Genomic DNA, 11,449 nt, shown 5'->3' with positions numbered 1-11,449 from the left:
GAGCGCAGGGAGCAGCGACCTACGTTCCATACTTGCCAGCACTGCGAAGTTGCAACACTCCCCTTGGTCCGGGGTCAGAGAACCAGAAGCGAACTGCGTCACGGCCACTATCGGTTTCTCGCCGGCCTAGGACCTCCGCGTGACCATACAACGCTGCGGAGACAAACTTGTCTGTGAGAGCGACAGTCACGGTGGGCGGTTCTTCTGTGCTGCGCAGTGCGCATAAAGACTCCAGCATGCGGGGCCAGGCTCCTACCGCGTGCTAACTGAAAATATCGACGGCGTGCTGTCTCCGAGAATCACTTCTAGAGTCATCCTCGGGGGCAAAGCAAATTTAGAACTGACCGTATACCCACATACGTATGATGCACGAAATGATGCATGCCCACCCCAGCGTGGTCGTGAACGAGAATCCGACATATTAGGATGCAAAGCGTCGTCCGTATGTGTCGTCAGGATAGATGTACTGTAGCAAGGTCCGTAGACAGACACGTGTTCATGACAGTTCGTGAAAGTAAGTAAAGGATGCAAGGAGTCCCGCAGTCGTAAGCCAAAAAGAGAACACACGAGAAGCACCACAACTCGACATATGCTCCCGGTTGCACTTGCCTGGTGTAGGCCCGGAGGCCGCCAATCAACCCTAGATCTCTGAATGGCCAGCCTATACAACGAGGACGACACCGAGAGCAGCCGCAGCGCCTGCGACCATCAGCTCGACGCCGTTGCTGAGAACCGACACAGCGCCGTTGTTGCTTGATCCACCCGTCGCGGACGCAGTTCCGCTCGTGCCCGACGATGTCCGCGAGCCCGAGGTGGCCTAAGATGTAAGAGCGACGTTAGTACTGGTAGTCAAACACAATGCCAATAACAGAGGATGAGACGTACCCCACTCGGGGCACTGGTGCGCGAACCGCTGGCTGAGCCACTAGTTGAGCCACTGGCCGAGCCGCTAGCTGTGGTGCTGGCCACGGCGAGGCCGTTACCGATGGATGACGTCGTAGCGCAAGAAGTCGTCGCGGGCGCGGGGTGGGCCGACGGCGTGCTGGGCTGGCCCTGGAAGAACGTCGAAGTGCCATAGACACCCATGGGCTGTGCAGACAGGGAGAAGTGTCAACCAGTGTCAAGTAAGTCGGCGATCGTCCGCCTCAGCCGACTCGGAGCGCGAGCGCCGCGGACAGACGCTGCAGGACGTACCTCGCCGGAGTCACCCTTGCACGAGTCGAAGCCGCTGTTGTAGTTCCCGGGCATGTTCCAGTCGCAGCCCATCACGTCGTAGATGTGGTTGCACAGTGCGGGTGCTTGCGGGCTGTCTTTGCAGCCACGAATGCAGAACTCGTTGAACGCGACGAAGTTCTGCGGGCGAGGGACGCGGGATCAGTTCGTCAGAACGCTGTGGAACATAGGAGAAGCGCGCGAGGAGAGGACTCACCGTCCACTCGTGCAACTGTTGCACGTCGCCGAACGCGCTCGAGAACACTAGACCGCCGATTGGGTTGCCTGTGGACGCCCATCACGTCAGTAATGCTGTTCCAAAAAACACCACAATGGCATGCTCGGCGCTGAAACGCTGCGCGAGAAGCGCGAGGCGGTCCGGAACACGGTCCTCAGCACCGGATGGCTCGACAATGTGTCCCGATCATGCCCCCGTGCTGCTCGATCGTACCGCTTGCTGCTGCGAGCGCAAACTTATCACCCAATGCACGACTCACCGTTTCCATCTGCACCGTGGGGGTCGAGTTCACCTCCCTCATCGCCTTGGGGAATGTTGATCTTCGTGAGGTCGCCGACACCAGTGACCTGGACGTAGTCCGGAGTCTGGACGAAGTGTGCGCCGGTGATCGCGCCGTCGGGGATGAGACGCGTCCCATGTCCCCCCTTAATACACCATGCGACCTCAATACGCTCTGTGTTGCCGATGACCGAGTCGGGACCCGGCTCAGGGGGCGCGAAGATGCACCAGTCATCAAGAGAGTTAACTTGAGTGGTGGGTATGAGTTCAGCGTTCAGATCGCACATAGACCATTGTAAGACATACTGAAGACATTCTGGCACGTCGAGTTTTGGTCGTTGCCGGTCCCACACTGGTTGGTACCGGACTGGCCTTCCTCGCTCGTCTTCGGGGCACTTGAGGGGAGGTACGTTGCGCTGTATGTCTGCGCAAGCACAGTGGAAGCCAGGGCAAGAGGTATAAGGGACGCAAAGCGGAACATGACGAAGAGAGGACTAGGGTACAATGATCGGGACAATGAGGGGGGGAGCGGAAAGGAGAATGGGAGACCAGGAGGAGGGAAGGTGGTCCTGACGTTAGCGTGACAGAAGGTTTATGAGAGCCCGAGGAGGTCTGGGAAAACGTGGCCGGTGCGGATAGTGCAGACGGACTGGAAAAGCGGCACCGGCTCTCGATCACCTGTTGACGACTTGGTTGAAGCCCAGCGGCACGCTCACTATGCAATGCTGCCGGTGGTCTCACGGATTCCACTAGGGTCCAGCCCGTTATCGGCGCCCCTAGAATGACGCATTCTGCTATTGGCCCGCCCCTGCATAGCTGCAGGCTGCTCGCGCTCTGCCTAGCCCGGAAGGACAATGCACTTGCGGCATCAGGGTGAGCCTCCTAAACCCCGAGCACGTTTCGCCCTGGGGAACGGTGAATCTTCGCCGTCCGGTATGGAACTCACGCAGCGTCTGGTCACCCGCGTCCCGGTAAGATGCAGTGAGGGTGCAGTCATGTCATCGTCAGCGCTCCAAGTCCTGACGGAGGACTAAGCTAAGGGAGAAAAGTTGTGAGCCCCGGAAGGGAGGATCAACCCATTCAGTAAGTGTACTCACCTCTGTAGCGCAACTCTAAATATTACCGTAGCAAACCAGCATGTAGTTGACTGGACCGTGACGCTTGCTTGTCGAAGCATGAACTCCATGGAAGGCGTGCGGACTGCGAGACTTGAATTCCGAGCCTAGATGCAATTCTGCAAAAACTCTGTGCGAGTGCAACCGCGGGTCTTTGCAGCCTGGTCGTGGTATGAGTGCAAAGCGTTGGCAATGGCTAGCGACCATCGCCCCCCACCACCGCGCGCGTGAGCATTTACCCACGTGGGCGTGAACCTGGGCTCATCACTGTTGCGGTCGGTGAGCAGCTCTCGACGAGCAACACCCACGATGCTCTTCCTTGTCACCATCACCTGTCTGTCTCCTACTGCAAGGAAAGACTACTTCAGCTCCAATTCCGAACGATAGGCGCAACATGCCTCCAAGATCCGTTACAGTTGTCGGAGGAGGTATCACTGGTCTCTCGACAGTATTCCACCTCTCTCGACGCTTGACTGCTCGCTCTGGCATTCGCATCAATCTGATAGAGGGATCCGATAGTATTGGAGGCTGGGTATGCTCAGAACGTGTCAAGGTGAAGGACAGGAAAGGCCATGAGGCCAAGGTGCTGCTGGAGAACGGCCCAAGAACCTTGCGTCCGACCTCGAAGGGCATACTGGAATTGGTGAGTTACTCGCGGGCAGGAGCATTCAGTGGGTGCTTCACTATTGAAGCTGAAGGTAGCCAAGTCGTTGGTCAAATTTTATGCTGGTGTTTTGTCGTACTGCTGCAAAAGCTTTGTCTGGGTAGGCAAAGTACTGGTCATAAAGGGGTGATGAACCGAAGGTGCTCCTATATTTCTGAGAAGTTTTTGTTGGACACAGCGGAGGGCTGGAGAGATGGTGTGTGCCGGACTACTCCACGACCGTACTTGCAAAATGCGACAGACGTGCAAAACCGACCTTTCCGCTCCCTCCATTGCAACAAAAGTGCTCTCATAGGTCATTATAGCAGGGAGCCGACGCCTACAGCGGCGTGTAGAGCAGGTTTGCGCCAGGTGTCGCTTTTGCAAGTACTGTCATGGGATAGTATGCATCACAAGGAACGACGCTGCGAGGTCTGTAATGCCTCATTCTGGCGGAAGTAGGCCAGCTGTCCACTCTGTCTCGAGCGTTATCGTGCATCTTCAAGTTGTTGACCTCCAACATCTACCACTAGATACACCTACTTGGCCTTGAGCCATCGGTGCTCACGGTCCCTCGCACTGCACCTGCAGCCCGTGACCGCTTCTTGCGTCTCCCGACCGCCAAAGGCCTCACCACCATACCGAGCTCCCTCTCGTCCTTACTCGTTTCTCCTCTTGCCAAGATTCTTGTGCCTGCGGTTCTACAGGATGCCCTGAGACTCAACGGAAGAGGTGAGTTGTTGCGTTGACGATCATTGTGCGTCACAATCCGCAAAGCATGCTAATTTTCTCGTACCTTTAGTACTTGGCGCGGACTTGTTAGAGGACGAGTCTGTAGATGCGTTCCTCACGCGCCATTTCGGTGGCAAGTTTGCCCAAACGTTCGGCAGCGCCCTTGTACATGGAATCTACGCCGCAGACTCTCGGATCCTGAGCATGCGTGCAGCCTTCCCGGCCCTGTGCCAGCTGGAGGAAAATGGTGGCGGTAGCGTCGTTCGTGGTGCCTTTGCGGGGGCGCTCTCCTCGATGCGTAAATTGAAGTCGGAAAAGATTACATCGACGGAACCATACAACCTTGGAGATGTGGCAAACCTCATGCAGGGTGTCAGCGCGTACTCATTCCGCGACGGGATGCAGACGCTCACAGACGCCATGGCTCAGCGCGTCCGAGAACAGGCGAACGTGGGTGTCTTGCAGGGCGACGGAGTTAGGACCCTACGGAAGGTTGACGACCATTTCGAGGTTAGTGCAGCTCCCTCCGCCTCTGAACTTCCCGTTGACCCTTCATTGCTGTCGTTGCAGCTCACAACAGACTTCGGGAAGCGCATCACCTCGACACACCTCGTCGCCGCGCTGCCGCTTCCCCACCTCCACCGCATCCTCGAAGATTCGTCCTCGTCCCCGTCTCACACCCACAGCAAGTACGAGACTCGGACGCCACAGCATTCCACCGCTCTGTCGCCGCTCCCGCACCTCCTTGCGAACCCCTCCTCGTCCGTCACCGTCGTCAACCTCGTCTTTCCTCCCTCCGCCACACCCATCCACCCGCCCGGTTTTGGGTACCTCATTCCCCGCCCTCAAGCTACGTCCCCTGCCACGACCGCCGATGACGCGCACTACCCCTACTCTGCATCCTCGCTCGGGATGCTCGGGACCGTGTTTGACTCGTGCGCGCTCTCCGGTCAGGACCACTCCTTGAGTGGCGTTGGCGGCGAGAACGACAAGTTCACTAAGCTGACAGTCATGCTTGGGGGCCCGTACGGCACACCCTCCCCATCCCCCTCCTCTCCCGAGTTCGTGCCTGCACTCCTGGACGCGCTCCAGACACACCTCGGACGGCGGGAGCCTCTCCCAGAACCGTGCCTTGTGAGGGTGCGCCAGCATCGGGACTGCATCCCCACGCCCACCGTTGGACATACGACGCGCATGAAGGAACTCGCTGCTGCGGTGAGGGAGAGGTGGGGACCGAACGCGGCGGTTATCGGGGCTGGGGTTGGAGGGGTGAGTCTTGGTGATTGTGTGGAGAGTGGGCGGCGGGTGGCGTATGAGTTATCGTTCTAGGTGCGGCTCGTTACCGACGCGTCTCACAACTTCGTGGGTCTGATCCAGACATACAATACGCGTGCATAGTCATAGTTTGACGCATTGTGATCATTTGGAACGTCGCAAGGAAAGGATGAGATCCCGACAGTATACTACTTAAGGGGCGCAAATTGTATGTCAAAGAGGCCTGCTTGAGATATCCCGGGGAACACGGCCGTGATGAAGTGCTTCGTGATGAGCTCGCCAAGCTCGCCAAAGAAGCTCGTGAACTTAGACGACTCGACCAGAAGGGTGAAATTCACGTAGCCCAAGGCGGGAAAGCGGACTCTGCTGGACAGAACTCTGTCCATTTCCAACAGCTGATCATAAATGTCTGCGTCTGCGTCTGCGTCTTCATCGACATCCTCCTCATTTCCTACTTTCTGCTCGTTGCTCCACGAAGCGGGTATGGTCCATTCCATGTCGAGATGGACCTCCTTCAGCGTGCACAATGCATGCTGAGGGAAGATGTCAGCAACCGAGAAGGCATCTTCCCTACAGATGGAATTGTACCGAACGTGTAGTCGGAGAGTGGACAGAGACTCCGGGTATGATATGACTTTGGACAGAGCACGACTGTCCACGTCGGCCTCGGAGAGATCAAGCTCGAGGTGTGTGATGCTACTGGATTCGACGTCCCTCAGGAAGGCGAGAAGTGGAGTGAGGTCCTCGGTATGCGTCACGGATGTAGTGAGCGAACGCAAGCAGCCCGGGAGGAGACGTTGACTGAGGCTGTTGTAGTGCTGAATAAGTTGTGCGCTACTGTGGAGGCCGATGAGGCTAAGATTCTGGACAGGGAGTTGAGGTTGACCTTGTACCTCGAGCTCGGGTTCTTGGATAGGCCCGGTGTCGTCGAAGGAAGCAAAGGTCAACTCGCCGACGGATTGGAGAGACAGGATTTGCTGGAGGAGGGGGAGTACCGAAGTGTCGATAGTCTCGCGATCGTGGATAGAGACATCTATGAGCTCAAGTGCGCTGAGAGTGCCGGAAGGTGGCGAGGATACGTCTGGCGTGGGCTCCGGCGCCCAGCACAAGGCGACCTCCTGTAGCGACAGACGCTGCAACTTCGGGACACATGACATGATGTCGCGGAGCATCGTGACGGAGAGCGGTATCGCTACTGGCTCTCGTTCTTGGGCGGGCCCGCAACCTGCAATACGCTCGAAGATCGCGCCCCAGAGCGTCAGTGAGCGGACCGACTGCCCAAGGACAGGCTTGTGTCTGAGAAGTGCGAGGAAGTGTTCTAGCGTTTGAGTGGTTTTGAGGACAATCTGCTTCCATAGAGAGGGTAGGGCCATGTCGTGCCACAGTCTCGAGACGAGGACGCAGGATGCTAGGGTGTTCTTGTCTTCCTCTACTTCGAGCAGGGCGAAGACGAGGAAGAAGACCTCCTGGGGTATGTTCCGTAAGGAAAGCAGTGACTTGGGTTGCATTGGTATAAACATCGTAATCTAGGTGGGGTTTATCAACGAAGGTCAGCGTATGCGGAATCCTGCCACGCACCAATCGAGGCCGGACGCTCAGTAACAAAACACCTCAAGGAGTGCTCTTGCGTGGTGGTGTGTTATAGAGTGGCAAGTACAGAAACATACCTTGGCTATATACGCGTCCCACCCATGGCGGTCTCCCTTTTGTTCTAGCAGTGAAGAATGTAGAGCGTCACAAGAGAGCTGGTCGCAGTAACGCTCACAATTGCTGATTCTGCGTGGTCGAAAGATCAGTTACGTGCATTCCCTGGCATCACAACGATGGTATGCATTACCAATAATTGTCCTTGGTCTAGCGAATGTTGTCGCAGAGACCGTGTTGACGGATTATGACCTAGGAGAACACAGCCAGGTCTGACTGTCTGAAATGCTCGAAGGTTCATCACTGTGGTATCATAAAAGCTGGGTAGCATACGCCATGCAGTCCCATAGGTGCAGATTCACACTGCTGCGCTCAGCCTACACCGCTCACGGTCATGCTCAATCGGACAAATAGACGACCAAACGAGAGGCCAGCTCATAACATCAAACCAAACCTTTACATATACAGCAACTCTGTCTCGTTACGCTGGCCCTGGAGTCAAGTTTCACCATGCACGGTGACCTCCATCCACGATGATGCTGTGTAGGCGGACCACGATAATGCAAAGTCAGCAACAACAACAGATATCTGAAGAACGGCACGCACTCGCTACCCGTGCAGAACGAGCTCGCGTCGCTCGCAAGCCATGCGACTGCACCCCGAAGTTCGTCAGGACGTCCGAATCTTCCCAAGGGGTTCGCGCGTTCGATGTGTCTTCTCAGCTCGGGACTTTCCACCAGGGCATCTACCATCCTACAAACCACCCCTTTAGCATCCCATAGCGCTGTGGCTGATCGAGATCGTCGACGTACCTGGTATGAATGAACCCGGGGCTAATAGAGTTCACTCGAATGCGCTGTGAGCCGAGCTCGCAGGCCATGCTGCGAGCCATCTGCAGCACGGCCGACTTGGATGAGTGATATGCTATGGAGGGAAGAGTCGGCTGTGTCACCACAGAGTTGAGCTTCAGACGTTCTTTGATATCGTTTACACCAAGAAACACACCTCAAGCGCAACAGACCCACATATGCTCGCGATCATGATGATGCTGCCACCGTTACCAAACCGTGCCATCTGCCGCCCGGCGGCTTGCGCCGTAAAGAGCGTGCCGTTCAGATTCACGGAGATGACCTGTCTCATGATGGTCAGTACTGGGGACCCGTGACAAAGTGATACCACTCCTAGCTCACATCTTGAAAGTCCTTCGCAGAATATTCCAAAGACGATCCCGGATGAGCGATGCCCGCAGCAGCGATGCACACATCCATGCGCCCTTCCCTATCCGCGATCTTCTTGCCAATCTTCCACATGCCCTCCTGTTCACAGATGGTGGGTGATCCAGTTTGCTCAGACGACATTGCTCAGGACGCACCTGGTCGCGCACATCTCCGCATATGTACTCGAGGTTCCCAAGACCCGTGCGGCCAGCAAACGACTGCACCTTCTCCCATTCCTCTCCCGGCTTCTTTGCGAGGTCCACGCAATACACCGAACGAGCGCCAGCCTCGGAGAGTGCTAAGGCGGCCTCGAGCCCGATGCCACGGTTACCCCCTGTAACCAGCGCGACTTTGTCGGGGAGTGCGAACTCTTTACTGAACAAGGTCGTAGATGTCGATTCTGTATATCCAAGATGGTTTCAGAGAGGCACAAGTATTTACGATGAGCTCGAGACGTACCCGTTGTGGAAGAATCGGCAAGTGCCCTGGCAACGCCGACAGGTCCGTAGGGCGGTAGGTGAGAGTTGTGTCGTCGGTGGGTGGCGAGCAGACTGCGAGTCTTCACGAACGATGCCCGGGCATTCCGAGTCCACGAGAAGTGCATACGTGACAGGTTGGAGAGCATCAGAGTAGAGGATGTACGACGTGTTCTGGCTGTGTGGAGAGGGATAATGTTAAGCAAGGTTCACGCGCGCCAGCTACTTATCTCCCCATGGTTCAAGAAGAAAGCTGATTTAGTCTCGGTCCGGGTTATAACAGTAGCGCGGGGGATGCGACTTCAAAATCAGACTGTTGGACGGATAGGTACGAGACTAGTGATGTAGTAGGTCATCAGCGTATGTGTACGTATGGGAACTCAACATCATGGCGTACCGTGGACGAAAACAGCAACCCGTGACCGAGTACTGTGATCCGGGCGTGGGTCAGAGAATCCGTAGAGCGACAACTACTCCCATGCCATTGCCGGTTGTACAGATCTAGACTCTTGAGATCTTGAGAAGCCACACGAGAAAATAGATGTAGTACCACTGGCAGGCCACCATGACGAAAACGGGATTAATACGATGATCATGTCCGAGAAAGACACGGAGCTCACTTCTTTTGAGCCGCGGACGTCGTCGATACCCTGTCGATGCGAGTGGATAGATGGTTCATCGTGTGCAGAGTCTGTCGACCTCATGAGTTGCGGCCCATCTGGCTGCGCTCTCCAACGTGTGTTTTGTAATACTTACCTAGAACAATAGCTCCAGTCGCCTTTATAAGCGACGCGACTTGCCCCAGGCGATCTCTCGGTATGGCACTGCTGGTACGTCAACTCGAAGTCTGATGTGGCCGATAGAGGACACTGAACGTTCGGACATATCTGCTGTGGGAACAGGAAGTGGGTCGATCTACTCAAGGCACGCCCCACAGTAGCACAGAGGCCACATTGTCACGGCAGCAAGTTGCACCTCCCACTCACAAACGCACTGACCTTCATCGTAGTGATCCGTTCTGGCTGGTGTCATACCCACAAGTAGCTCACAAGTAGCTGAGTACTCATAACGTGACGCTCCAGGTCGATATTATACAGTACGACCGTTCTCGTTGATGCCCGAGCTTTACTGGAATCATGCTTCACCATGCACGATGACCACCGTCGACGATGATACTACAGAGGTGAATCAACGCGCGTCAGCGTCAGCAGCTACCTGCTGCACATAGAAGCAACACTCACTCGCTTCCCGTGCAATACGAGCTTGCGTCGCTCGCAAGCCAGGCGACCACCCCCCGGAGCTCGTCAGGACGCCCGATCCTCCCCAGGGGGTTTGCGTGCTCATACATACTCTTCATTTCGGGATTCTCTTCGAAAAACTCTATCAATCTGCAGCGCCCACGTCAGCAAGCCGTATGTGCACGGTGCATTGGGTCTTACTTGGTCTTGATGAAGCCGGGACTGATCGTGTTCACTCGGATACGTTGCGGGCCGAGTTCGCACGCCATGCTGCGGGCCATCTGTAGCACGCCCGACTTGGACGAATGGTATGACACGGAGGAGAGTGTCGGCTATGTATATCGAGAGGTCAGTTCAAGTAGACCCCGTTACTCCCGTTCGATGATGCTGAGAAACAACGAACCTCCAGCGCGATGGATCCGCATATGCTCGCTATCATGATGACGCTTCCGCCATTTCCGAACCGTACCATCTGACGTCCCGCGGCTTGCGCCGTGAAGAGCGTGCCGTTGAGGTTCACCGCGATCACCTACGTGCACGACATATCAGCACCGAAGGACCGGTCGAACAGACTTCCACTCACGTTCTCGAAGTCCTTTGCAGAGTATTCCAGCGAGGGGCCGGCGATGAAGATGCCGGCAGCGGTCACGCACACATCCATCCGCCCCTCTCTCTCCCCAATCTTCTCCCCAATCTGCCACATAGCCTCCTAAACACAAACTTTCAGCAACCCGATAGGCACAAACTGGCGACCTATGACTGACCTGGTCCCGCACGTCACCGCACATGTACTCGAGCTTTCCAAGACCCGTACGGCTGACGAACGACTGCACCTTGGTCCACTCCTCTCCCGGCTCTTTCGAAATGTCGACACAATACACCGTGCGGGCACCGGCCTCCGAGAGCGCTAACGCAGCCTCTAGTCCTATGCCGCGATTAGCTCCAGTTACGAGCGCGACCTTCTCAGAGAGGCCGAACTCCTGCGTGAGCAAGGTCGGTGATTCTAAACAGACATCAGTTGGGTGCCATTGACTGCAACAAGTGCAAGGACGCACTTGCGGATGAGGAAGACTCGGAGAGTGCCCTGGCGACGCCAACAGCTCCGTGTCTGAGCGGCGCCTGCGTGCTCAGTCGTCGATGCGCGCCGAGCAGAGGACGAGCCTTGGCTAACGAGGTTAGGGCCCTCGATGAACCCGACAGCGAGATGCGGGTAATGTTGGAGAACATCGAGTCGAATCTGAAGACGGTTCGAGCTTGCTGAGGGATTTGGCCAGGGAGCTGTAGGGAGTCCGCACGCTACTTATTGTCCCCCGGTTTCATACTTGCCGGTCCGAAAGATAAATCATACGTGAATCATGAACACCCGTACCTCTTGAAAAG

At 56.2% G+C, this 11,449-nt stretch overlaps 5 protein-coding genes across 5 annotated transcripts; 1 reads left to right on the top strand and 4 right to left on the bottom strand.

Annotated features, from left to right (window-relative positions):
- Positions 1-831: 831 nt before the first annotated feature.
- L226DRAFT_82742 (uncharacterized protein) lies at positions 832-2,525 on the bottom strand. Its single transcript, XM_067687268.1, has 5 exons — positions 2,036-2,525; positions 1,710-1,976; positions 1,430-1,497; positions 1,195-1,353; positions 832-1,089 (listed from the first exon to the last, which is right to left on the bottom strand). The coding sequence occupies exons 1-5, from the start codon at positions 2,208-2,210 to the stop codon at positions 850-852; spliced, it is 909 nt and encodes a 302-aa protein (XP_067534686.1). The 5' UTR covers positions 2,211-2,525; the 3' UTR covers positions 832-849.
- Positions 2,526-3,121: 596 nt separating this feature from the next.
- Positions 3,122-5,721, top strand: L226DRAFT_535586 (Protoporphyrinogen oxidase). Its single transcript, XM_067680942.1, has 4 exons — positions 3,122-3,487; positions 4,021-4,219; positions 4,290-4,729; positions 4,790-5,721. Exons 1-4 carry the CDS (start codon positions 3,239-3,241, stop codon positions 5,546-5,548), a joined length of 1,647 nt encoding a protein of 548 aa, XP_067534685.1. The 5' UTR covers positions 3,122-3,238; the 3' UTR covers positions 5,549-5,721.
- Positions 5,683-7,002, bottom strand: L226DRAFT_571579 (uncharacterized protein; the record flags this gene model as incomplete). The annotated part of the gene is made up of 1 exon (XM_067684572.1): positions 5,683-7,002. The coding sequence occupies one exon, from the start codon at positions 7,000-7,002 to the stop codon at positions 5,683-5,685; it is 1,320 nt and encodes a 439-aa protein (XP_067534684.1).
- A 641-nt stretch (positions 7,003-7,643) lies between these two features.
- On the bottom strand, positions 7,644-8,959 carry L226DRAFT_464277 (sorbose reductase sou1; the record flags this gene model as incomplete). Its single annotated transcript, XM_067675847.1, has 7 exons — positions 7,644-7,677; positions 7,745-7,891; positions 7,951-8,081; positions 8,144-8,269; positions 8,329-8,454; positions 8,511-8,755; positions 8,815-8,959. The coding sequence occupies 7 exons, from the start codon at positions 8,957-8,959 to the stop codon at positions 7,644-7,646; spliced, it is 954 nt and encodes a 317-aa protein (XP_067534683.1).
- A 763-nt stretch (positions 8,960-9,722) lies between these two features.
- On the bottom strand, positions 9,723-11,392 carry L226DRAFT_535584 (sorbose reductase sou1). Its single transcript, XM_067680941.1, has 7 exons — positions 11,125-11,392; positions 10,834-11,072; positions 10,653-10,778; positions 10,473-10,598; positions 10,271-10,401; positions 10,073-10,219; positions 9,723-10,006 (listed from the first exon to the last, which is right to left on the bottom strand). Exons 1-7 carry the CDS (start codon positions 11,294-11,296, stop codon positions 9,973-9,975), a joined length of 975 nt encoding a protein of 324 aa, XP_067534682.1. The 5' UTR covers positions 11,297-11,392; the 3' UTR covers positions 9,723-9,972.
- Positions 11,393-11,449: the final 57 nt, after the last annotated feature.

Source organism: Lentinus tigrinus, assembly GCF_003813185.1.
Source record: "Lentinus tigrinus ALCF2SS1-7 unplaced genomic scaffold L226scaffold_14, whole genome shotgun sequence".
In the NCBI taxonomy this organism is placed as follows: domain Eukaryota; kingdom Fungi; phylum Basidiomycota; class Agaricomycetes; order Polyporales; family Polyporaceae; genus Lentinus; species Lentinus tigrinus.
The sequence above is the reverse complement of the archived record's forward strand: the minus strand, read 5'-3'. Positions and strand labels throughout refer to the sequence as shown.